The sequence below is a fragment of the Trichosurus vulpecula genome, chromosome 2 (assembly GCF_011100635.1).
Source record: "Trichosurus vulpecula isolate mTriVul1 chromosome 2, mTriVul1.pri, whole genome shotgun sequence".
In the NCBI taxonomy this organism is placed as follows: Eukaryota; Metazoa; Chordata; class Mammalia; order Diprotodontia; family Phalangeridae; genus Trichosurus; species Trichosurus vulpecula.
In genome coordinates this window covers 88,146,870-88,174,050 of record NC_050574.1, presented here as the reverse complement: position 1 = coordinate 88,174,050, position 27,181 = coordinate 88,146,870, and the positions used below count along the sequence as shown (strand labels likewise).

General features: G+C 39.3%; 1 protein-coding gene across 1 annotated transcript in view; it reads left to right on the top strand.

Annotated features, from left to right (window-relative positions):
* The first annotated feature begins 7,980 nt into the window (after nt 1-7,980).
* Nucleotides 7,981-27,181, top strand: part of RRM1 (ribonucleotide reductase catalytic subunit M1) — a 34,997-nt gene continuing 15,796 nt past the window's right edge. Inside the window, exons 1-11 of the mRNA XM_036746299.1 lie at nt 7,981-8,278; nt 14,893-14,981; nt 16,859-17,036; nt 17,721-17,821; nt 19,340-19,399; nt 20,430-20,469; nt 20,740-20,902; nt 23,137-23,278; nt 25,219-25,302; nt 26,237-26,398; nt 26,777-26,856. Coding sequence (XP_036602194.1) covers nt 7,987-8,278; nt 14,893-14,981; nt 16,859-17,036; nt 17,721-17,821; nt 19,340-19,399; nt 20,430-20,469; nt 20,740-20,902; nt 23,137-23,278; nt 25,219-25,302; nt 26,237-26,398; nt 26,777-26,856 — 1,391 coding nt within the window. The 5' untranslated portion in view covers nt 7,981-7,986. The remainder of the gene's footprint in view (nt 8,279-14,892; nt 14,982-16,858; nt 17,037-17,720; nt 17,822-19,339; nt 19,400-20,429; nt 20,470-20,739; nt 20,903-23,136; nt 23,279-25,218; nt 25,303-26,236; nt 26,399-26,776; nt 26,857-27,181) is intronic.

Sequence of the window (27,181 nt, the reverse complement as noted above, 5' to 3'; positions counted from 1 at the left end):
GAGAATCCAGCACAGGGTGGAGATCCAAAATGGTGTGCATATGGAGTGGATTTAAACTTGATACTTGGAGAGTTCCAGAAAAGGGTCCAAGATGGAAAGTAAAATGTCACTGGAAATAAGGGTGATATTTTTAAAAAATCAAAACAAAGGATCCAGGAGCCAACTCCTAAACAAACAGGAATGTTGTCATTGGGCGAGTGAGCACCCTGAAATGTGAGGTTTTGGGCAGGAATTTTTAAAAAGACTTAAAAAAAAGGGTATTTAAAATGTATGACGTAAGACAAACCACGGGGAGTTATGTATTAGTAATAACTGCTATCAAACCAAGATTTACAATGCACTTTCATAACTATTAGGTAGCTAGTCTAAATGTGATCATCCACATTTTTTAAGTGAGGGACTGTCAGGTAATGTTACTTAGCCAGGGCTACACAGTACGTGATGGAGCCAACTCCAAGGCCAGTGTTCTTTGCACCACCCCGTGCTACATCTCAAATCCCTACATTTGTCCCAAGTGACCTCAGTAGGCCTAGAACACATAGGACACTGAGAACCAGAAGCAAGAACAATCTTGTCACTGTACTGTAACTGTTCATGTACACCCCCAAAGATGGTCACTTCCAGAGAGAAATGATGCTGTAGAAAGCACTGACAGATTGAAAGGACCCTGTAGGACATACAGGCCCTGTAGCAAATATTTGGACTCTCAGTAGTTCATACAGGCCTTTAATAGTTGTTAGGTGCCTGTTAGGTACCTTTGCCCTTGATTTCCATGGAGAGTTTACAGGTAGACTCCAAAGACAAATTTAAAAATGCTAATAGCACCCAAGGTCTCCTTTTTTCATGCTTTTTAATAACCTTCATTTTTTAGTGCCTCTTATCTAGTATTTTATTTTTCCCCATTTACATGCAAAACAATTTTTAACGTTCATTTTTAAAACTTCGAGTTCAAAATTCTCTCCCTCCTTCCCTCGTTAAGAGGGCAAGCGATTTGATATGTTATATGCATGTAGTCATACAAAACATTTCCATAATAGTCATGTTGTGAAACAAAACAACCAAAAACCAAAACAAAATCTCAAGAAAAATAAAGTTAAAAAAAGTACACTTCAATCTGTATTCATACACCATCAGTTCTTTCTCTGGGGATGGATGGCATTTTGCATCTTAAGTCTTTCAGAGTTGTCTTGGATCATTGAATTGCTGAGGATATTCAAGTCATTCACTGCTGATCATCTAACAATACTGCTGTTACTTTGTACACCATACATTCCACTTTGTATCAGCTCATGCAAGTCTTTGCAGGTTTTTCTGAGAGTATCCTGCTCATCATTTCTCGTTTTATTTTTAATTTTCAACATTCACTTCCATAAGTTTTAAATTTTCTCCTCCTCCTTCCCCAAGATGGCATGCAATCTTCTATGGGCTCCACACATCATTCCTATTAAACACATTTTCACATTAGTCATGTTGCATAGAATTATAATGAATGGGAGAAACCATGAGAAAAAAAAAACAGTCTGATTCACTCTGCATTCCAACTCCATAGTTCTTTATCTGGATGTGGATGGCATTTTCCATCACAAGTCCTGTGGAATTGTTTTGGGTCCTTACATTGCTGAGAAGGGTTAAGTCTATCAAAATCAGTCATCACACACCGTGGCGGTTACTGTGTACAATGTTCCGGTTTTGCTCACTTCACTCAGTATCAGTTCATACAAGCCCAGGTTTTTTCTGAAGTCCACCTGTTCATTTTTTATAGCACAGTAGTAGTCCATTACATTCATATAACACAACTTGTTTAGTCATTCCCCAGTTGATGGGCATCCCCTCAATTTCCAGTTCTTGGCCACCACAAAAAGAGGTGCTATAAATATTTTTGTAATGTGGGTCCTTTTCCCATTTTTATGATTTCTTTGGGATACGGCCCTAGAATATTTATCATTTCTTATAGCACGATAGTATTCCATCATAATCCCATGCCATAATTTGTTCAGCCATTCCCCAATTGATGGGCATCCTAAGGTCTCCTTTAAAGAGGACCTGAAAAGCACCCCCCCACTCCCACACCCCATCAGTTTCAAAGCACTATTGGACAGCAACTATTCAAAACCAGTAGCCCTTGCTAATATTTTACCAGCCAACTGGAGGATCAAAGTACTTAATGGGCATAATCAAATGACAAGATTCTCCTTATGTACACAGAAAACACTCCCACAGGTTACCACATCATCCATGGAAGAGTGAACAGAACACTCATGGAGGGAAGGCATGTGACTAGGGAACATGTGTAGCCAGAAGAACTCAAGCTTTTGAAGCATTTCCACTGGTTCCTGATATTGTCAAGTAGGCTGATGTGCTCTGATAATGTTCTTCAGTTGCACACAGCTGATCCTCTGCTGATTTACCCAAGTCACTGGGCTTTGCTAGAAGATCCTGCTGCCATCTACTGGTATCTTTGTTGAATTGTAATTGCCGCTATAGCTATTAGGATTTCAGATCCCAATAGCCTCTACAACTCTTGGGATTTCAGATCCAGGCCAGCCACTTCTACCCACTCACTTAGGCTATCTCAGTCTAAGTCAGGGGTTTTTAATCTTTTCATTGTCACAGACCCCTTCTCAACATAATGTTTTTAAATGCATAAAACAGGATTACAAAGTAAACCAATTATATTGAAATTCAGTTATGAAAATGTTATTTTAAAATAAGTTCATGGATTCCAGTATAAGAACTCCTGGTATAAATGCTTATTTGAGTTACAATAAAAAAAATTCCTATTAACTCCTATCATAGCCTTGGTTATGCCTGAGGTTTCAGCACATCATCCTGGAAACTCTACTTAGCAGAACTCCAAAGGAACTGGGTAGACCTGTGGTAAGGATGTTCCTTTCAAACTCCATTATGCTTCAGATCACTAATCTGGATCCATATGAATTACCCCAGAAGCAAGACTTAAGAGGGCTGGGCAGAACTGCCAACCTTTGTTCTACCCTGACTCCCAATCTCAACAAACTCCAAATTTGTAAAAGAGAGGCTCCATTGATTATCCCAGCCTCTGTTGTCTTGGTCAGGTAGGCATACATCTTGATAGAGGCAATCAAGCAAAACCTAGTGTGAACAGGGTTTGTACACCCTGTACAATCGAACCAATTCAAAGTGTGAGAGATTTAGTCACATTAAGGAATTAGCATAAAAGGGTGGGTTATCTCATAACCAGATATATAGATTCTGAGAGTTTGAATCCAAAAGGTTTGCATGACCTAGCACACCTCTGAAGATCGAAGTAAGACTAGATAAGGAGATAGAAGGGGAGGTTATTAACTCTAGAAGCATGTTGAAATATGAAACCCTGACTGAAGGAAGTCCTGCAAAAACATCAACTCTTTCCCTAACTTCCCTTCCTAGAGCCTGTCTATTCACAGAAACTATAATATATTGTTCTATTTTCAATCAATTTAATTTTGTTTTAACCACAAAAAGGCTAGGGGTTAGAGACAGATATAAAACTAAAGGTAGGCAGAGAGTACAACTTCTGTCTAAATGAAAGGAATTTTCCTGAGGGCTGAGTAATTGTGATTAAGAGCTTGTTATCTGACATAAACTACTTAAAGCACCATTTTTATTGCTGTTGTTCAGTTGTGTCCAACCCCCATTTGGGGTTTTCTTGGCAAAGATCCTGCAGTGGTTTGCTGTTTCTTCCTCGAGCGCATTTTACAGATGAAGAACTGAGGCAAACAGGGTTAAGTGACTTGCCCAGGGTCACCATAGGGGCTATTATATCATTCTGAGCCTTAAGCCAAGCTAATTATTGCAACAGGGTGATAGGTATGTAGGGGTGTGTGTGTGTGTGTAAATTATTATTACTCAAAGTCAATGTTTAGAATAAAGTGGTGTAATGGAAAACAAACACTCGATTAGGAGTCAAAATACAGGAATTTGAATCCTAACTCTGCCCCTTACTAACAGTATGAACTTTGACAGGTCAGTCTTTCCTTTCTATGTCCTACAGTTTTCCTATCTAAAAAAAAAAAATGGGGGGGGTGGTGTGGTGCTGAATTAGATCACCTTGAAGTACTTAATCTAGTTATGAATGGAGAATTTGGTAAAATCTTGCCATTTCTTTCTTCTTTCTAAATGACTATGCAATCAAAAAATCTGAAAGGATCACAGCAATATAGGTAAGGACAGTAACACTAATTGTATCAAAGTAGAAGTGGGGTAAATTTTTTCATGGTGTAAAAATACAGTTGATCTATATATTTTTTTAAATGTTTAAGCAGAAGAGGGAAAAATTGTATCTTGGGGGTGAGGGTGAAGGCAATATTAGGGACAAATGGTACAAAATATAAATATAACTCATAACTTTAAATATGAATGGATTTAACAATCCAGTACAATTAAAAAAACTGAGAGATTGGATAAGAAAACAAAATCCTAAAAAACAAAGACATATACAACCCTAAAAGTCATACACAAAATAAAACTGAGGGGATAGAAAACAATTCAAAAGAGGCAAAAAAGGAAACTGCATTGTGTTGAAAGGAACCGTAGATAACAAATTACTATCAGCAATAAACATATAGGTTCCAAATGCCTTAGCATTTGAATTCATAAAGGAAACATTAACTGAATGAATTGATTATTAATTTGAGAAATTATGAAACAGGCAACCCGGTTCTTTGGGTACTTGACAGGAAACACCACAATGGCAGTGGGAAGCAGGGTGACAATCACACTTTAACTCAGTACATATGATGTAGGGGCAAATGGTACAGAAAGTACAGAGGTAAGCAGTGAAAAGGAGGCAGATGTATAAGGACAAGATGGAGTGGTGAATGGTGGCAAGAAATGTCAGGAAGAGAATGGGGAAAGGATGAGTCACTTTTGTAACTGAGGATTGGGATTGGAAGCACTTGAGCAGCATGGACCCTTAGGACATGAAAGCATGTTGAGAGGTGAGGAGTGTGAGGTCTTTAGAGGGTTTTGGGGAGAATGGAATAACTCTTATCTGTGCCACCTTGGGCCCAATTAATTAACATAATCAAATCATCTCAAAGTTGTCAGTAAAAACTTCAAGGTTTTTTCAAGCACCATTTGATGGTCTACTGGTCTGACTGCAGATATCTGGAAATTGTCTAAGATTTACATTATCATAGGATCAAAAATGCCTGACAACAAAGCTTGGTCAGCTTCCCGACTTAGCACATATTACCAGGATGTGATTTTTGACTAATGTTAGAAACTTACTTAGTCTAGGAATAAACAACACTAGTTGGAAAGCCAGGAAGGTTTTCATTATATTTTACATTTCTTCTTTCTGAATACATGGGTATGTTCCCTGAACGGAGTACAGGTGAGTGCAAGGATGCAGACAAATGCCAGCCCTTTTATTGGCTCCCAATTCAAATCTCCCGCCTGGCTTTTCATTGGCCAGATGCAACCTCCTGAACTGACCACTCATGCTCCCCCTCAAACAGCTCCTTAAGCATGCATACAAGCCTCTAACCCCTCACCTGATCAGAAGTCTGATTCTGCTAGATCACAGCTCTGATTAGAACCAGTCACCTAACTTACATTCTGCTAAAGCTGGTGGGGAAGTACTTTTAATCCTGTGGAAACAAAACTTCCATCGTTTCCCACAACTAATATATAATAAAAATTGTAAATTATGCTCATTTGATCTTTGGAACAGTTTGTATGTGACTTCTAGGCTCCCCTTTTCAATCTTACTTCCTGCAAATGCTACTTTATACAAGCTACTTATAAACTTTCTTACTATACTGACTAGAAAGGGGGGTCAGGGGACAAGAACAAGATATAATTTTAACACACTGAACAACAAGAAGACATAAACAGCAATGCAATCGTCACATAAGACTTCAATATCCCTCTCTGTTTTGGATGTCTAACAGAAATATAAACAAAAGGGAAAGTATGGAACCAAAGTTGCTGGAATAACTAGAGTTAAAAGACTTGTGGTGTCTTCTAAATGGGACTGCAAAAGAATATACATATTCTAAATACCACATGGAGCTTTTACAAAAATTTTACCATGCATTAGGGTACAGAGATATTGTAAACAAATGTAAAATGCAGAAATAGTTAATAATACATCCTTTATAGACTACAACACAATAGAAATAGACATTGGTTCAGGGATACAAAAAAAAGAGGCAGCCCCAAATGGAGACTTAATGAAACCCCAATTAATGAAAAGGTCAAAGAAAAAAATCATAGAAACAATAATTATATGAAAGAAAATGATGATGAAACGAAACACCAAAATTTCTGGGATGCAGTTAAAGTGGTCCTCAGGGGAAGAATTATATCCCAACAAACATATTAACAAAATCAAAAAACAGGATTAATGAACTGATTGTGCATTTTAAAAATTAGCAAGCCAACAAGTAAATAGACTTAAAAATAAAAGAGGAGATATAAAAAATAGAGAAATAGGTAAATTTGAAACAAAAAACCCATAGAAATAAAACTAAAAGCTACTTCTTTAAAAAGACCAATAAAATTCATGAATCTCTAGCTAATCTTGTTAAAAAGAAGAGTAGAAAATCAAATCAATAAAACAGCAAATGACCAAGTTGAAATAAAACCAAAATAAAAAATAACTGAAACATTTTGTACACAGTTATATACTAAAGAAATCAAGAACTTAAAATAAGTAGAGAGATACCTTCAAAAATATAAACTAGCCAACTATCTGAAGCCCAGATAGAGATAATGAAAAGCAGGAGCAGCTAGGTGGTGCAGTGAGTAGAATACTAGCTTTGGAGTCAGGAGGACCCAAGTTCACATCTGCCCTCAGACACTAGACATGCTTACTAGCTGTGTGACCTTGGGCAAGTCACTCAACCCCAATTGCCCTGCCTTCCCCCCTGCAAAATAAGAGAGAGATAATGAAAAGCTCAATCTCAGGAAATAGGTACAGTTAAAAAGAAAAAAAATAATAATTTTATCAAACTTTTAAAGAACAATTAATATTCACAAGTTATCCTCAAAAATTGAGAAAGAAAGTACCCTAAGACAATCTTTTTATGAAATAAATATAGTCCAATACAGGAATGAAGCAAGGATGCCCACTCTTTCCACCATCATTTGATACAGTTCTGGAAATGGTAGCAACATTAATAAGACGAGAAATAAATTAAAGGCATAAAGACAGGTAAATAGGAGATAAAACTAACCCTATTTGCCAAAGATATGATTTTATATTTGGAAATCCCTAGGGAATCAGCAAAGATACTAATTAAGGCGATTAATAGCTTCAGCAAAGCTGAAGGTTACAAAAATAAACCCTCAAAAATCAAACGTATTTTTATACAATGATAACAAAATCCAAGAAGCAATTGAGAAAGGAGTAATAGAAAGGAAAATCCCTTTCCAAATAACTTCTTGTTCTGTTGTTTTCAGTGCTGTCAACTCTCCGTGACCCCATTTGGGGTTTTCTCGGAAAAGACACTAGAACGGCTTGCCAATTCCTTCTCCAGCTCATTTTACAGATGAGGAAACTGAGGCAAACAGGGGTAAGCGACTTTCCCAAGGTCACACAGATGAAGTGTCTGAAGTTGGATTTGAACTCAGGAGGATGACTCTTCCTGGCTCCAGGCCCTGCACTCTTTCCCTTGCGCCACCTAGCGCCCAATATGTACATGTACATACACACAAATATATACGTATACATGCGAATATGCACATATGTATGTACACACATATATTCAGGAAAAACTGGAGAAAACCAAGGGATAAAAACCATCATTACCCAGGCGACTAGGCGAGGCAAAGAGCGCCTGCGCGCCGGGGCCCTGGGGCCACCTTCCCGGGCAAAGGTGGGTTAGGATTTTGCCCATACTCAACATGGCCGAGAAGGCTGCTGGGAGGAGCTTCAGAGACCGGGCGCGCGTTCTGCAGGGGCTCGGAGCACGCGGCCTGCCTTAAGGCCCGCCCATCCCCGTCTGGCGGCGTCGGCGGATGACGTCACGAGGGAGGCGGTTCGGGCGCAAGCTATTGTGCGTCGGGGTTGGCGGGAGCGGGAATAGGATTCGGATCCGTTGTCCGGCAGCTTCCTCAGCTGCTACTGTTGCGCTGAGTTTAGTTTACAGCTGTCCGGGCCCCGAACCTTGGTTCCGACCCCGGCTCCGAAGCCCAGCTGCTGCCAGACCCAGCCCCAGCTTCGCGCTCCGTCCTTGGACTCCGCAGCCCAAAATTGCAGCTCGAGACCGCGACCGGGCCGCAGCCGCCGCGATGCACGTCATTAAACGAGGTGAGGGTCGGGGATGAGATGGAGGTCCTGGGGAGTATCCCGGGACCTGGAGCAAGGAGCCGGAGAGGGGCCTCCAGGGTGCGGGCCCGCCGGCGGGAGCGGCCATTACCTCCGCCCTGCCCTCAGCGTTTCCCGCGCGGAGCCCGAGCCTGGCGGGGGAGGGGAGGAGGCCTTGGCGGCCGCTCTGCCCTTCTCGGTCCCTCGGTGGGTCCCCATTCCCGCCCTCGAGCATCTGCCAGCCCTAGTCACCCCCCCGCCCCCCTCCGCGCACACTGGCCCTCTCCCTCCTCAGGTCTCTGTCCCTCTTCTCCCCTCCCCCCACATCCCTTGTCTTTATTGATTAGCTCCAGTTTATCGCGTCTGCAGCTCATCTATACGGGGTTATTGGCTTGTCGTCCCACCGGCTCCACCCCCCCCCCCCCGCATTAGACTGTGAGCTCTTGGAGGGCAGGCGCTGCCCTTTTGCCTTTGTCTCCGCAGCGTTTAGCCCAGTGCCCTGCACCTAGGAGGCGCTTAACACATGATTCACAGCCGACTTTCAGCCCTTGTCTCCGGGCCCTTGGCACGCAGTCCTTATCAATAATCCGCTCAGTTCCGCAAACGCTTATTAAGAGGCTGTGTGCTGTGCTGGGGCAGTCAGCTAATTAGCGGTCGTTTATTAAGCTCCCTCTGTGGGTCAGGCGTTGTGCTGGGTGCTGTGGATAGAGGCGCCCCCCCTCCCAAAAAAAAGAGGTGGGGGGTGGGGAGCGGTAACCCTCTTCCCTTAGGGAGCTTACAAGTGTAGGAGCCTACTGGTCAGAAGCCATCCAGTTGATCACGTGATGAGAGGAGGGTGCTGTATCCTCGTTATATGGCTACAGAAAAAATGATTTGGGGGTCCTTGAAAGCGTTTCCGAGCACTTTGGTCAAATTTGTTTATATGATCATGGACCTAGACAGGTCCGGGCACCGGGTCCCAGGGAGATTGTTACTTGCCCGAAAGTAGTGTCAGAAGGGGGTTTTGAACCCAGGTTCTCTTGTTCCAGAGCCAGCGTTCTTGCTGCACTACAGCATCTGCAGTAAACTGTCACCACTACCCTGTGACACTTCAAGATCCTTGTTGGTCTTGGAACTCTTCCTGGCCTTTGACCTCCATTTTCCTTCTGCTTCCACTCAGTGCAGTGAATGGGTTTGGAATTCGAAGACTTGGCGGTATTATCCAGCGGAGCTGGGATTCATTGTATGAACCTGTATAAATTACTTCATCCCTCTGGGTCCAAGCTTCACCATCTGTAAAAGGAAGAGGTTGTAGTGACCAGGAGAGGCAGATTCTCATAATTAGAGCTAGGCAAAAGAAGCATGTGTTGCCTCAGGAGGCGGTGTGTTCCCTTCACCAGGTGCAAAAGAGAGGTGACTGCTTTTTGGTGTCTGTGATGTTGAGATTCTTGCTTAGGCATGAATTGAACAGCGTGGCCTCTGAGGGCCCTTGACCTTCTGTGATTCTGTTAAGTACTTATTAGTGCGAAGTCCTGTGCTTTCTGTTGAGTGGGACACAAAGACAGAGATGGCTCCTGTCTTCAGGTGTCTTCTAGTCTGATTGATCCAGCTGGTCTCTGGACTGGGTGTCAAGAGGTAGGTGGCTGTCTCATGTGTTTTGTCATTCCTCTCGGTTAGACTGTATGCTCCTTAAGGGCAGGGATTGTTTTATGCCTCTTTTTGTATCACCAGCGCTTAACACTTTGCCCGTGGTTTAATAAATGTTTATTGATTGATCACTCAGAGGTGAAGTGGGTTTCAGCTATTTGAGGAAGGGTGGAAAGGGAGCCTAATAACATCTTCACAGAGAGAGATACTGGAGAATCTTTCTCCTCAATTATTTTCATTTCAGTGAGGAGGTGCTCAGAATCTGAGTTGAGATAATAAGTTACATTTATATACTATTTTATGGTTTTATAAAATATTGAAAGGATCTTAGAGGTCATTTAGTCCAAGCCTGACTTATTGAATCTGCCTACCTGCCAAGACTTGTGGGGGAGCTAAAGGCTACAAGGTTCCTTTCTGGCTGGAGAGACCAGGCTTACACTGGAAGAAGTAAAGACCGATGAGACGGTATGTAATTGAGTGTTAACTGATTCAGACAAGGATTGGTATGGTTGGATAAAGTGTCTTGGAAGATATAGGACTTGAATGGGCATTGAAGGATGGGTCACTTAGTTAGACAAAAGTCATTTATTAAGAACTTAAATTTGCCAGGCACTGCTAAGCACTAGGGATACGAAGAAAGGCAAAACAAAAACAGTCCCTGCTCTCAAGGAGTGTGCATTCTAATGGGGGAAACATATAAATTATTAGGTACATAGAAGATATATAGAGAAGATAGAAATATCAAGCTCTGCTGCACATCCGAGTGGCCTGAACCAGATTAAAGTGCAATTGGGAAATGTTTAACAAAATAAATAAAAATAAAGTCCAACATAGATAATGCTGATTTGTGGTTTTCTGAGTCATTATGCTTCAGCACACATTTCAGTTTGAGTTTGACATCACTAGAATAGATGAAGGTGATATGAAAAGGAAAGCCTTCTGCAGAAAGTTGAAGTTGTGTTCAGTCTTGAAGGGAGCCAGGGAAACTAAGAGGCGGAGGTGAGAGGGCAGACATTCCAGGTATGGAGCACAGACATGGGAAAGGAGACCTTATTAAGGAACAACTGGGTCTGGGTAATTAGATCGTAGAGTGTGAAGGGGAGAAAGGTTTAAGAAAGGTTAAAAGGTAGGAAGAGGCCAGGTTGTGAAGAACATTAAATGCCAAAAAGCAGACTTTATACTTGATCCTGGAGGTAGTTGGAGCCACTAGATGTCCTCTGTAGGGGAAATGACATGATCAGACTTGTACTTTAGGAAGATTACTTTGGCAGCTTCCTGGAGGTTGGGCTAGAGTTGGGAGAGACTTGAGGCAGGGAGAACAATCAATAGGCTGTTGGAATAGTCCAGGTAGAGGTGATATGGATCATTACCAAAGTGGTAGCTGTGTGAGTGGAGGAAGGGGGTGTGTAGGAGATATATTGTAAAGGAAGAAATGACAGGATTTGGCAGTGGATTAACTATGGGGTGATCAAGAGTCAGAAATTGAGGGTGACACCTAGGTAGTGAGCCTGTGTCAAATACTGCAGAGTAGTTACGGATAAGGATGATACGGGCAGAGATATGGTATGAGCAGATGTTCCCCGGTAGGACTGAATATCTTTTGTGAGGGAATATTAAGAAGATGGGTATTACTGGAGCAGAGGATGGTATCCTTTCAGTGGCTGGGGCCAAATTAAAGGACCCTGAAAGATAAACATAGTTTAGACCAGATATGTGGTAGATAAGAGGTAACAACAGGTTCTTGAATAACATGAAGAAGGCAATATTTAAAGGACATGTCAATGTTAGTGCCGTGCTGTCATTAATATCATCAAAGTCATTTCTTAATGGCTGATTAAGTGGGGTAATATACTTTGTTGAGGGGGCTGCTTGGGAACTACCAACAAATGTTTTTAAACAAGGAAAATTAAAACCAGCTGTGTATAGGATGGATGGGAGGGTGGAGAGACTTGAAGTAGGAAGACTTGTAGTCTAGCCATAGGGTGAGCTGAGTAGGGCTTGGCTCAGGGAATGACAGTTAGAATGGAAGGTAAGGGATCAATAAGGTAAAGAAATCTTTTGAAAACCAGCTCTATACCTGGATGCCTCATAGGCATCTTGTTATAGTGGGAAGGCCAGTAAGTATTTGGGGACAGTACCTGGGTTAATTCCTAGTATTACTGTTTATTTCCTGAGTCACCTTGGGCAGAGCTTACCCTCCTGGGCTTTACTTTCCTTATCTCTAAAGTGAGGGGATTGGACTAAATGATGTCCACGATTTCTTGGAGATCTAAATTTATGCTCTAGTGGCCTTTCCATCATAGCATGTCCAAAGCAGACCTTACCATTTTCTCTAAACCCAGCTGTTCTCATAACTTCCCTGTTTCTTTTGAGGATATGAGCATCCTTTCAGTCACCCAGTTTTGTAGGCTCGGAGTCAAAGGTAGAACCTGGTCTCGGGTTTGAAACCCTGTACCCACATTTACTGATTGATGGGGTAGCAAACCCAAGTCCAGGTTCTACCTTTTTTTAAGACAATAATGTTTTATTTCCTTATAGCCATTTGGTAGGACATAGTAGTAATGAAAGTAAGAGTATGTGCTTTATCTGCATATGTGGCAATTTTCTATGGCTTTGTTCCTTGGTTACAAACTGGTCTCCCAAGCCTGAGTAACCTGAGAGGTTACAAGGGGAAATCAGATGAGGCCAGAGAATGTTAATGGTTCCATGTAAATAGATCACTTCTAGTTGGACAAATAGTGTTGGGTCAGTAGTATCATTTTTGTTAATGGAAAAACAGCATTACTTTTATGAGACCATTTATAGAGAATAAGTAAAATTGATTGAGTAGTATGAGAAAATAGACTACCACTTGAAAAAAAAAATTAGGACACCTTAGACCAGGGGTTCTTAACCTGGGGTCTGTGTACTTTTTTTTTTAATATTTTGATAATTGTATTTCAATATAATTGGCTTGCTTTGTAGTACTGTGTATTTTTTGTACCTAAGAACATTATTCCAAGTACTGGAGTTTTCTTTGCATCTAAGAACATTCTAACAACTGGTTCATAAGCTTCACCAGACTGCCACAAAGGTTCATGTTATAAAAAAGGTTAAGAATCATTGACTTAGACAAAGGCTAAATATAGTGTGGGGTTAGGGATATGATCAGAGTCTATTAAATCATGAAAAGGCACCAAACTCTCCTGAGCTACAGACCCACAATTCTAACTACCAACAGTATGTCTTTCCATTTGTCTTGTATGTCCTGTTGGTATCATTCTCCCAGTTCTGTGTCCAAAACTGAACTTATTTTCCCTCCAAACCTTTTCTTCTGACTTGATTATTTCTCTCAATAGCACCAACATTTCCCCAGTCTCCTATATTATAACCTTTGACTCTTTTCTCATACTAGCAAGTTAAGTAAGCATTGATAAGTTAGTAAATGTCCAGAGAAGGGTAACCAAAGTGGTGAGGGGCCTTGACTGCCTGCCATGTGAGGATTGGTTAAAGGAATTGGGGGATTTTTAACCTGGAAAAGAGAAGACCTGATAGCTGGAAAGGCTATCATATCATTAGACATAGAAAGGGCTGCCTTGGGAGGTATTTGATTGCACCTCATTGGAGGTCTTCAAATGGTTGACTCCTTGGTTGTGTTGTAATAGAAATTATTTTTGTTTGTATTGGTTGGACTAGATGCTGCTGAGCTCCTTTTTTAAGTTTAGAAAATTTGTGAAGTCCTATAGAGTCCACCTCTACAACCTCTCTAGAACTCATCCTTTTCTTTCTTGTCCTACCTCTCCCACCTTAGTGTAGGTCTTAAAATGTTTTCTGTAGTCTCTTATGGTCTTGCCTCTACTCTCTCCCGTATTCAGTGACTCCTTCGTACACTGCCAGGTATAGATTTGGTCATTCCTCTATTCAGAGATCTTTAGCAGTAGTGCCCTCAGAATAGAGATCAGTTGGGACCCTCTACAGTCTGGCAGCATCTTAGCTTTCTAACCACCATATCAAGAATAGTAGTATATATGTTCCACCTAAACTGGACTACTTGGTGTCTCCTAGACATCATCCTCACATTCTTATTTCTATGTCTTGTTTCTTACTGTTTTTTATGCCTGGAAGTTCCTTGAGGGCAGAGACCATGTTTTCACCTTTCTTTATATTCCCAGTGCTTTGTTCAGTGCCTGGCAAATAATAAGTGCTTATTGACTGACTGATTTACTGAGTGCCTCCTTTTCATTTTCTGTTTTACCTGTTGAATTCCTATCTACCATGATTTACACTTCAGCTTAGTAAGGTTTCCTTTCCTTCCTCTGACCTCATGACCTCTCCTTACCAAGTAGGGAGAGATCAGGGAACCTTTCCAGGAGAAGGTAGAATTTGAATGGGTATATTTTGTATATCTTCACTCCTACTAAACTGTTTCTTGAGGGAACCTATTATGTCTTATTCAAATTAGAATCTCTGGCCAGTGGTTTGTATATTGGAAGTGTTGAATAAATGGTTGTTGATTTTGACCTTGTCAAATTGAATAGAGTAATCACAGATTTCTCTATGAAAATAGAATATTAGACCTAAGGAAGTGTCCTTTGAAGCTTGAAAGGCAGTTTTAGGACAATTAAAAGGAAATAGTACTTTTCATTTGTGGTAGTGAATACATGAAACTATCTTCATTGAAAATAGGGGTTCAATAAGGGTTAAATAAACATATGCATGATAAATTCATAATGGCGAGGGAAGCTAGGGGTATTCACAATATGTCTCCAACCTTGGAATTTGATATTAGAAAGACAACTACAGTCTCCTACAATCTATTTCTTTTCACCCTGTCAAGACAGAATTCTTAGCAGGATTGGACATGATAGTGACCTAAGAACCAGGATCACTGGATCTCATTTATTTTGCAAAAGAGCATTTTATGCATGTTCTTGGAAAATTAGCTTATTTTAATTTTTAGAAATTATTTATTTGAAAAATGTTAACACAAATTGTATGTTTTAATTCTTTAGATGGCCGCCAGGAGCGGGTCATGTTTGACAAGATTACTTCTAGGATCCAGAAACTTTGCTATGGACTCAACATGGAATTTGTTGATCCTGTAAGTAAATATATTTTCGGTTTCTTCCTGGATTTGAGCCCTTCTTCTATTTTCTTTGGTTGTGTTTTTCTAGTGATTTCTTAAGTATAAAGTCTGAGTTTATTGTCTGAAACAAAGATCCAGGGGATCTTTTGTCTTTGACTGGGACTTTCAGTGCTTTTCTAAATGTGCACTGATTATTGAACCCTAACTTTAGGCACTAAGTCTCCTGACTTTCCTAATATCTAATCCTACTTGGTTCCTTGGGATCAAAAATCTACCATTTGTGATCTTCTATCATTACCATTATAACTAAGTGCCTGATTATGGCACCTATTTCCTTCTTATCCTGTATACCATACAATCCAGACCACAAGGGTTATTTTCTTTATGGGCAGTTTGTTAGGAAAAGATAATATATGAATTCAGTAATAATATATCAAAATAAAGTCATTTTTTAATGTGTGAATAAAAGAAACTATCTGGTAATCGACTAGGTGATACTTAAACTTTCTGAGCTCTAGAAATTCCATTTTCCATAGTGCTGTGATATTTATAGGGTACTTTCCTCTGTGAAGTAGGTAGTTGTTCAGTCATTTCAGTCATATCTGATTCTTTTGTGACCCCATTTGGGGTTTTCTTGGTAAAGATACTGGAGTCGTTTGCTGTTTACTTCTGCAGCTCATTTTATATGAAGAAACAGAGGCCATCAGGGTTAAATGACTTGCTCAGGGTCATTCAGCTAGTAAGTGTCTGAGGACATATTTGAACTCATGAAGATGAGTCTTCCTGTCTCCAGGCCTGGCACTCTATCAACTCTGCCACCTAGCTGCCTGAAGTAGTTAGTACAAATGTTATTTTGTAATTGTAGAACTAAGCTTTGAGGGGTCAGTAGGATTCAGTATTCTAACCCATGTCTCCAAATTCCAAATCTAGTACTCTTTCTACTAGATGCTAGTTTCCTCACACTATTTTTAGCTACAGTTTCTTGATCCTACCCTGGCCTTTCATGATTCTTTTTTGACCCAGAGCATCCAGTCCATTGGGTCTCCAAAAAAACCCATTCTTCAACTCATTTGGGATTTGCCCACAAGGGTATGCTGGATCAAGCTGGTGTATCTTCCCAGGCTCACTCCTAGCCAATGAAGAATTCTGATTGCATGGCAGGTTTTTAGTCCTTTCTCCATACTTCAAGGTTCTTTGATTTCATTAGTATGGTTACTCCCTCCACTAACTTAGATCACAACTCCTCCAGGACTCGTATGGTCTAAAGAAAGGCTGTGAGATTTCTCTACTTGTGACCAGCCTAGGGATAAAGCATCTCAAGAATTCCAATATTATGTATCCAATCCCATATAATTTTATTAAACATCTGATATATGCAAGTCACTGTGCTAAGCATGGAAGAGCACAAAGACAAATAAAAAAACCAGTTTACATTCTACTGGGTGGGAGGAAGGACTACAGTGGTTACAACATGTAAACAGATAGTTATATACATGATAATTTGAGAAGGGGGAGCACTAACAACTATAGAAATCAGGAGAAAGTGACACATAAGATGAGTTTTTAAAGGAGCCCGGAATTCTGTGATATAATAGAGGTGAGAAGGAAGTACATTTCAGACATGGAGGACAAGCCTGTGCAGAGGTGTTGAGATTAAGATTTCATCTCTCAACTAGGAAACCAAACATGATACTTTTTCCCAATTACCAAAGGTAGGTCCTTCCATCACACATATCTTATGGGATTGTTGTGCAATTCTAGTGAGATGATACTGCCCATGAAGTGCTTTGCCAACATAAGATGCTATATAATTGTAACCTGCTACAATTATTCTCAGTAGCTTTCGTTTTATTCTTATAAAAGATAGAGAACCTGTGATTTTGTTTCTCTAGGCCCAAATCACCATGAAAGTTATCCAAGGATTATATAGTGGGGTGACCACAGTGGAATTAGACACCTTGGCTGCTGAAACAGCTGCAACCTTGACCACCAAGCATCCAGACTATGCCATCTTAGCAGCTAGGATTGCTGTTTCTAATTTGCATAAAGAAACAAAGAAAGTATTCAGTGGTGAGTCTGAGTTGGAAAATTGAGAGAATTTAGCATTCTGTGAAAATGGAAGGGAACTGGTAAGAACTGATTGTGAATTTAAAAAGATACTTTTTGTTTAGAAATATTACAATTTATTATCTTGTCACATTTCAATTCTTGACCTCTTTTTTTCCTCAGAAAGGAAAAAAAACCCTTAAAACCCCAAAGTATCTTGAGAGTCTGTTAGTGCCTAGAAGCTGTGGGTCTGTTAGAAGAAGGTGGAATAGATGGCGGTTGGCAACTATACACCAGCTTCCTTTGTTACCTATCACCATTAATAAGCATTTCATTCTATCATAGCCATTTAAAAATATGAAGAAGCTGAAACAAAGGAAAGTTATTTGACCAGTGTCATGAGTTAAGTTAGATCAAGTGAGTTTAGTTATCCACAGGTGTTGAATTCCTAGAATATTGTCCAGGCCTTGAGTCATGCTCTCTTCTTTTTCTGTGGACCAGAGTTCACATTTTAAGAGTAGCAATGTTTGCTATGACAGTTTCTGAGAAAATCAGGCCAAGGTTCTGCTAAAAAATAAGCTCCTGTGACTAGAAGTTTATGAGACCTTGGAGAGAAGAGGAGGAAAAAAACCTAAAATATCTAGAGTTTTCAAAATTGTTCCTTTCAAGGCTAAATTACCATTCTAATTTCTTTTTTTTTTTTTTTAGATGTGATGGAAGACCTTTATAACTACATAAATCCTTCTAATGAAAGGCATTCTCCCATGGTGGCAAAATCAACCCTAGATGTTGTTTTAGCCAATAAAGATGTAAGTGTCATGCTTCTCATATGAAATTTTTTTTTGCAATGTATGTTGTGTTTTTTATTGACTAACTCATCAATTTGTTTACAGAGAGTAAATCAAACATTTGCTGGCAAACAGTGATTGGTGTATGGGATGAAGAATGCTCCCTAAGAAGGGGGTATATTAAATACTAACAGTGTTCAAGAGACTGTTCATGGTGCTATTATTTATCCTGTCCTCCACAGCTAGATGTAAATACAGTAGATTATATTATTGATAGCATTTGACATATGTTTCAAAATGTTAAAGGTCAGATTTGCATATTGTCTGTCGCCTGTAGAATTAAGGGCCCTGCTCATCTTTTTAAAAATGATCTTATTCTTTGGGTACCTTTTGTTTTTATATTGCTCTCAACTGAAATTTTAAGATCTTCTCCACCATCCTATCTAGTTGCTTTCCTATGCTCCAGTCCCCTTCCATAAGTAATTTTGAGGCACTAGGAAAGGGGAAGATTGTATGGGTCTTGGTAGCTCTTCTGAATTACTCTCAAATTCAGCCCAACAAACATTTATTAAATGCCTACTATGTGCAGGGCACTATGCTGGACATTGGGCATATAAAAATGTGAATAAGAGCCCCTAGCCTCAAGGAGCTTACATTCCAATGGCAAGTGGGGAGGCTGGGGAGTATTTACATACATATATGCATTTTACACATATTTACACAAAGAAGTATATTGTAAAGAAAATTGAGTAGGGAGAGAATAGTAAAAATGGATGAGTAAGGTAAGGCTTCAGGGAAGAGGCATCACTTAAGGATTCTGAATGGTAGAGAGAAGAGTGAGTGAATTTTAAGCAAGGGATGGTCTGCAAACATGCACAAGGACTTATTTATTTAGTTTGCTTATCTATAAAATGAGCAGGTTGGGCTAGATGATTTCTCAGGGTCCATTGAGCTCTAAATCCCTCAAATATATTACCTATGTAATGGATGTTTGGGTTGATGACTAATTAAAAGCCAATTGTAAAGTTAACTTCAGGTAAGAGTTATTACTGGATACATACTAAGAATCTCTGTTGTTATTTTTGTCTTAAGGCTAGTTTCATTTCCAACTATTTACCACATGTCCAATGCTACATTAAAGTTTTTGATCGAACTATATTTTGATGCAAAACTATATTTTAGTGCAAAATTGACAGTTGTTCCTGATTATTTTGTAGAGTATAGAAAAAATTAGAACAATAAGAATTTAGCTCCAAATAGTTGTTTTGAATTTTGAAAAATTAAGCTATTTTTCATCATATAAGATGAAGTAAACTTTTGTATACACTGCTTTGCCAAATTTTAATCCACCCTTCTGGGTCGATTTTCAGAGAAATTTGTGTTTTTAGACAATAATGGAGTATACCTGGCTAGATGCTTGGTTTTTTCTGTAGTTGGATGAAATAGAATGGCTGATTTTTTTGAAAAAGACTATTGGAGGAAATTTTTAGTGTCTTAAATTTTTTCAGTTAATCTAATTCTGAACTTCTTTCTCATTAGCGACTCAACTCCGCCATTATTTATGATCGAGATTTCTCTTATAATTACTTTGGCTTTAAGGTAAGAAATGCTCTGAATTTATTTATCTATTAATTAACTAATTTATTTTTGTGGGAGTGAGAGATTGTTAAAAGGGGCTAAGTAATCTAAAGCAGTAGGGAGATGAAGTACAATTTGAGCTAGCTGGGCATTTCTACCCTTATTTGGGCTTTTTGCTATTTCTTTTTAGCATTTTGGGTGGCTTAAGAAGGGTACTGGAGGATTCTTCAAAATTATTCTAAATTATAGCATACTAGCCATTCAGTGACATTTGTACAGAGTGCTATACCTAGCTAGTAATAATTATGAAATAATTTTTTTCTAGAATTTTTATCACTTGGTATTTTTTAAACCCAAACTCTTAAAAGGCCAACGTTTGATAATAGGAGGGGATCCAGAATCAAACTAGTCTTTATGCAATGCAGTTAGATATTTTTAAAGCAACTACTGTTTGCAGTGTGCCATGTTGTTTAATAGGGGCAGTTAGGGGTGAAGTAGATAGAGTTCTGGGTCTGGAGTCAGGAAGATGTATCTTCCTGAGTTTAAATCTATTCTCAGACTCTTACTAGCCGTATGACCCTGGGCAAGTCACTTAACCGTGTTTGCCTCAGAAATGAGCTGGAGAAGAAAATGGCAAACTGCTCTAGGGTCTTTGCCAAGAAAATCCCACAAAGGGTTACAGTCAGACACAACTGAAATGATTAAGCAACAACATGTTGTGGAAAAGTCACTTGTAATTTACTTTCCTTTTAATAGTTGAATTTTAAAAGAATTGAAGCTTGCCTTACTGTGAATGGCTTTGTGTGTGGTACAAGGGAAAGAGTGTTGGACTGGGAGCCAGGAGACCTCAATTCTAGTCCTGACTTTGCCACTGACTTTGTTTTGCGACATTTGGGAGATCACTTTGCACCTCTGGGTCATAGTTTCCTCCGTAAGATGAAGATGTTGGTCTAGGACTCCAGGTGGCCTCTCCCAGCTACAGCATTCTGTGAAACCTCAGTTAAATTACAATCTGAATGACTCATGGTGTCTGCTTTGGCTTTTCTTCTAGACCTTAGAACGTTCCTATTTGTTGAAGATCAATGGAAAGGGTAAGAACTAAGCACATTCTTGAGTGACTTGTTTTCTCTTTGTGGTGTTGCATAATGAACTGTGCTCTTCAGCTTAAAAGGTCTGTCTTCTGAATTCCAAATGGTATTTTTATACTTTAGGTTATAGATTTGAACAGTTGTCTTAGTTTTTCCTTTCAAGCTTTTCTAATGACATTTTGGTTTTTCTTTTTTTGACGTCACCATGTGTCCCAAACTTATTCTGGTGAGCTGTCATGTCATCTAAGAATCACCTCTCTTTCTTACCTTCAGTGGCTGAACGACCTCAGCACATGCTAATGAGAGTGTCTGTGGGGATTCACAAAGAGGACATTGATGCTGCTATTGAAACCTACAACCTTCTCTCTGAGAGATGGTTTACTCATGCTTCCCCTACCCTCTTTAATGCAGGCACCAACCGTCCCCAGCTTTCTAGGTACGTTATTTCCCTTATCCCTGTTGACTTTCCTTAATGCTCTGGAAGTCTTCTGTCCTATAGAGACAAACTTTGGCCTAAACAAATTGGAACAGTTCTTCGTAGCATTTTTCAAAATATGAGCACTTCAGACAATCACAGTAAGATTACTTTAGGTCTTAGATTTGTACCCCATATGCTGGATTTATGACAGAATATCTGCCTTTATATCGAAGGGAACTCTTAGTTGAGCAATAAATAGCAGCATTTTTATAGAATATTGGACCAAAGATTCTGCAGGACCCCAAAAGAATTAGGTCTGGTCCTCAATGCTGAGGAATTGTCTTAGCTGCAGAAAAATATATAACTGTTAAGATGTGACTTTTGGCCTAATGTTTCTGTTTCTTGGGCAAAAAGTTAGGCATTTTATGCCTTTTCAAGAGATGTGGATTTGCTCTGCCCTAGGTCATGTTGTTGACAGTGTTAATGTTTTCCTTCAATTACCCTTTGAAAAGGCAGACCAGTTCTTAGGTATTACAAACAAGCCAGATTAGTTTCATCTAGCATGCCAAGCATCTAATACAGCCTGTAGGCATAAAGGAAGTCAGGGAGGAAGGAGAGAAGAAATTCAAGCTACTTTGCCTTCTTTGGATTTTGTGACTATTATGGTGGGGGTTGAGGAAGGAAATAACTGTGATCTAAGTGGCTAGGAGTCAGGAACACCTGAGTTCAAATCCTGCCTCTGACACTTTACCTCCCTGTGCTTCAGAGAGCTCCCTAGACTTGATGTACCAAGTCACAGATAGGCCTTTGTTGATGGGGTGAGTTACAACATGTGGAAATCTTTCACACTAACAAAATCAAATCAAGGATCCTTTGAATTAAGCACCCACTGAGTGCCATTTCAATGCCCAGAACTATGCTAGATGTTGTGGAGAAGAGATATTATGAAGCAATGGGCCCCAAACTGGAAGGAGATCAGTCAGGTCTAGGCTTACATGGGATCTGTTTCTTTATAAATGCAGAAGAATAAGTTTTGAAGTCTAGTTGAGATAACTTTACTTAAGACTTTACTTAAGACACAAAAAGACACAATTAGACTAGGTTCTAAACAGGCATTGCCACTTTTAAGTGCAGTAGGAGATAAGAGATTTTGAAGGGGAGGGCAGCACTTGATGTAGACCTTGAAGTATATGTAAGGCTTTGATGAATGTAGGGAAACAGGGAAGGACATTTTGTGAAGAGATGGGTGGGGAGGAGGGCATAGAGCGGAGGGAGAGGCCCTGAGGTATGAATGATCATGGTATATCCTGGCCTAACTTGATGCATGTGGGGGAATAGTTGGAAATAAATCTGGGTAGAGAGTAGGTGGCTAGATTTAATGAGGATTGTGAAAACCAGAATAAGATCTTGGAGGTGATGTAATAGGTAGTCTTTGCTCCTTGAGTAGATAAAAGAGTATGGTGAAAATGTATTTTAGAAATATTAATTTAGAGATGTCATGCAGAAATGGGTTGGCTGTGGAGGCAATATTGCATAGTACAAAGGACCCTGGACTTGGAGCCAAGAACCCTGAACAGCCTTGTGGTTTGTCTTTCATTTTCAAAGAGGATCAATGATTCCCAATGTTGGGGTAAAATAGTATATCCTGGGTGATGTCTTGACTTGTGTGTGAATTGGATTTAAGTGAGGCAGAGCTGTGCAAAGTTGTTAGCCTCACTCTTTCTTCCAGAGTCATTGAAGTCCAGCAGCAGGATAAAAATCAAGATGAATGGCTGTGGTCCTGAATAACTGGGTGACTGGGACATTCCTTAGTCTCTTTGACCCTCATTTTCTTCATCTGTAGAAAGATGATAATACTTTTACTACTTACCATGCCAGATTGTTGTTAGGAAAGTGCTTTTTATTATTTAATGCCTTAGAGGTGCGAGTTGGCAATTTGGTGGGGGTTTTTGTTAACTAAGGAGCAGAAGGAATTGGTAATTCAGTTGGAGGAGTTGGTGGTGGTAAATGGGGAGTAGCAGGATTACAAAAATGTCAGAAGACAATTTCTGGATTTATCTTTCAGGCTTTGTCATACTAATAATTTCAGGGCTTAGGGTGAATAAAACTGGTTTTGAAGATTTAAAATTTTCTTTATAGTTTCTGCTCTCATACGTAATAAACGTTATGGTCTTCTGAGAATACAAGTACACTATCATTCTGCTTTGGCTTATCTCAGTGTTATTTACTTTTGCATGTTTGCTTTCTTGTAGTTGCTTCCTTCTGAGTATGAAAGATGATAGTATTGAAGGCATTTATGACACACTAAAGCAGTGTGCACTGATTTCCAAGTCAGCTGGTGGCATTGGAGTTGCTGTGAGTTGTATCAGAGCTACAGGAAGTTACATTGCTGGGGTAAGTGTCCAAGGTTTGACTTGAAGAAAACTAATTGAGTGAAATTCTGGCGTGTGTAGTATAAACCTGAAATAATAGAGCACTTGACCAAGAATCAAGAGGCCTGGGTCTAGTTCCATCTGTACTGTTGACTACTTGTGTGGCTTTGGGCCAGTCCCTTTTCTTTGGGTCTTATTTTCCTTCTCTGTAAAACGAGGGAGTTGGAATAGATGATTTGCATGGTTCTTAGAGGCAGCTGGTGGCACAGTGGATAGAATGTAGGGCTTGGAGTCAGGAAGGCCTAAGTTCAAATCCAACCTCAGACACTCAGGGAAGTCATGTAACTTCTGTTTGCCTCAGTTTTCTCACCTGTAAATTGTGGATAATAGCTTCACCTACCTTTCAGGGCTGTTGTGAGGATCAAATGAGATATTTGTAAAAATACTTGGCACAGTGCCTGGCACATAGTAGGAACTTTGTAAATGTTTATTTCCCTCCTCTTCTCTCCCTTTCTAGCTTTGAGGTCCTGTAATATATTTTATGATGAAATTTGGATAAAGTGGTACTCATTATTATATTGATTCTCTGCAAAATTGAGAGACATTCTTCATAAAATTTTCTATATGTTCAGTACTAGTGTTTCATCGGGATTTTTTTTTTTAATGCCACCTTATTGAAGCTGATGCCAACTTCAAACTTTAGTTCTGTGAGCTGCAAGGAAAGACGTGCTTAGCTCTGAATTGTGAGAAAGATTGTTTCTTTTTCATTGTCAGTCAACTCTTCACCTTCTGGTGGCACAGTGGATGGAACACTGGGCCTCAAATCAGAAAGACCTGAGTTCAAATGTGGCCTCAGACACTTGGTAGTCATGCAACCCTGGATGAGTCACTTCATTGTTGTTTGCCTCAGTTTCCTCATTTGTAAAATGAGGCAAATAACAACATCTACCTCTTAGGGTTGGTGTGAGAATCAAGTGACTTAGTGTTTGTTTAAAAAAATTGCTTAGCACAGTGCCTGGCAAATAGTAGGCATCATAATAAATTCTTGTTCCTTTTTACCCCCCTCCACTTCCCCCCCTCAGAAAAGAGAAGGGCTCAGTCCCAAGTTTTACACATGGATAGACTCCTGTAAATGACAGCAGTGGGGTGAGAAATGCTTTTCTTAAAAATAAAAAAAAAAAGTCAAGGGTAAATTAGAAATTTATTTTGCCTGTTTGGGGAAACCATTGTGCTATGCTTTGTTAATATGACGTGATGATTATGTAAGAGTTGAGCTGTTTATGTACTCATCTTTTTTAACTCTTTTCATCATTGCTTGTGGCAGACTGGCCAGATTAATTTGTGAAGCTCCTTCTAATCCTCTGATTTGTCTTTTTCTCTTAGAACCAGTTCATTCATAGAATCATAAAATTTCTGGAGCTGGGAGAGAGAGATCTTTAGAAGTGATCTATTTTAGCTCTCTAATTTTACAAATGAGAAAATTGAAGTCCATAGAGAAGAAGTGACTTGCCCAAGGCAGTAGCTTATGAATAGCAGAACTTATGATTTGCTTATTCGGTTATTTTTGAGCTCTCAATGGTATCTTTATATTTTGAATAAGAAAATGTCAACCTCCCCAATTGTTTCTTTAACATGCTACTTTTCCTACCATAGCCAAGATTTTCACTTAAAGCAGTTTTGTATGTTAAATTAAAATTAGCCTTACATTTAAAATTGGAATGTTGCACTATGAATAAGGTGTCAGTGGAGTCACATCCTCCCTTTTCTTGCTTTATTTATGCTGAGCAACTTGTTTTCAAGGGATCTTTAAGAGACAGAAGAAAGTTGAAACTTAATGAATTAATATCCAAGAACTGGGATCTTATTTGGCTGCTGCTGGAGTCATTTGTTTTGTTTGGCCATCTTGATCTTTCCTCCACTCCACTGACAATTAAGCTGAGCATTTTTATTTGTTTCTTTCAGACAAATGGCAATTCTAATGGCCTTGTTCCGATGCTTAGGGTGTACAACAATACAGCTCGCTATGTGGATCAAGGGGGTAACAAGGTATTCTACTTTCTTCAGAGTGTGAGAATCAAAATTAAAGGTCAACATCTGCTTGCAGTGAGGTGACTCACTTGTGTGCAGTTTGTTATTGTTAAGCCCTTCGTGTTTCAGTTTACTTTTGCAAAGACCTTTGTAAAAAAAAAATAGCTGATAATCTTCCTGTCTTTTTAAGTGTTGGAATTTTTTATAAAGTCTTTTATAAAGTTTAAAAAATCATTGTCGTTTTATGGGAGGGGGGGGGCTGAAGTATAGAAAAGTTGAGGGAGCAAGTCAGTATAAAGTTAATACTTGTGTGTATATTTTGATTTGGTTTCCTGACCCACCCTGCCCCTTATGAATGTTTTATATAATAATTGCTTTTGCTATATTATCTAGTGATGAGCTAGCTCCCTTTTGATTTGCTATTTTCAGCTCATAAAGAACTTGTTATCATAGGTTTCCCTTTTGTCCTCTTTTTCTAAAGGGAACAACTTTATGGTTAAAGAAGTAAATCCCTTCTCTGAACTTTACATATTCATTTGGTGCCATTGAAAGGGGGTGAAACAGTTCTAGAAGGTATCTAGGTCTTATTGCTGTCTTCATCTCTAAGGATTAGAATTATATCTTGCTCTATGTGACAGCCATTCTTTTACCTATTTAGGTATAAATTTCCAAGCATATAGTTGATTAATTACATGCCTGGTCTGATATATTATTGAAATTTGGCTTTCCCATGGAAGAGCAAGCCATTTGACCACCCTGCTTAGTTTCCTCATCTGTCAAATGGGAACAGTCCCTACTTTGCCTATCTCATAATATTTCATAGTGAGGAACAAATGAGATGTAATGAATGTGAAAATGCTTTGGAAAGTAAAAAATTCCTCTATAATTTTAAGAGATTATTGCTTTTGGATTATTATTCTAGTTCTTAAAACGGCAATGATTTGCCTTTTAGCGGCCAGGGGCATTTGCCATCTACTTGGAACCATGGCACTTAGACATCTTTGAATTCCTTGATCTGAAGAAGAACACTGGGAAGGAAGAGCAGCGAGCCAGGGATCTTTTTTTCGCCCTCTGGATCCCAGATCTCTTTATGAAACGTGTGGAGAACAATCAGGTGAGTACTCGATACCAGTTGTGGAGATTAAATGAGTGAATGACATGATTTAGGAAATTTCTCTTTCCTGTTGTTGCATCTAGTGCTTGTTAAGTGCTTACCTCCATGTGGCTCCATGTAGAATACTGGACAAAGCAATTTAGAAGATGTTGTGTCAGCCGTTTAGAGGTTTGTTATCTAAAATAGATATTTGACATAAATAAAAAGGACTCTAAAGAAGGAATGGTATAGAAAAGACTGGGTCACTGATAAAGAATTATTGCCACAGCCCATTTGTAGAGCAATGAATGAAAAGAATTCCTATCTAATGCATTAAGACTTGTGGGATAAAGTAGTTAACTAACCTTCCCATACAGGAGTTTTTTTTCTCTCTTGTAGGACTGGTCCCTGATGTGTCCTAATGAGTGCCCTGGTCTGGATGATGTTTGGGGAGAAGAATTTGAGAAGTTATATGAAAGGTATGACAAAAGAAAAAAAATTAAATATTTTTAAATCATGTCTTTTTTTCCTAGGACAGTGTCTTGTGTATAGTAGGAGCTTAATGTTGATTTACTGATAATCTTGGCCTGGAATAGCCAAATTTCTGTTATATGTCAGGGAAGGCATATAATTAAGTACTCAATTACTAAGCACCTTGGTTTTTTTTCTTAGACGTGATAAAATACTGCTTTATTTTGTGTTTCTCTACTGTAACTATGACATAAAACTGTATTTTCCTCCTGTGTTTTTATCTTATCCCCTTCTAGACTGTAAGTACTTTAACAGTAGAGAGTATTTGTTGAA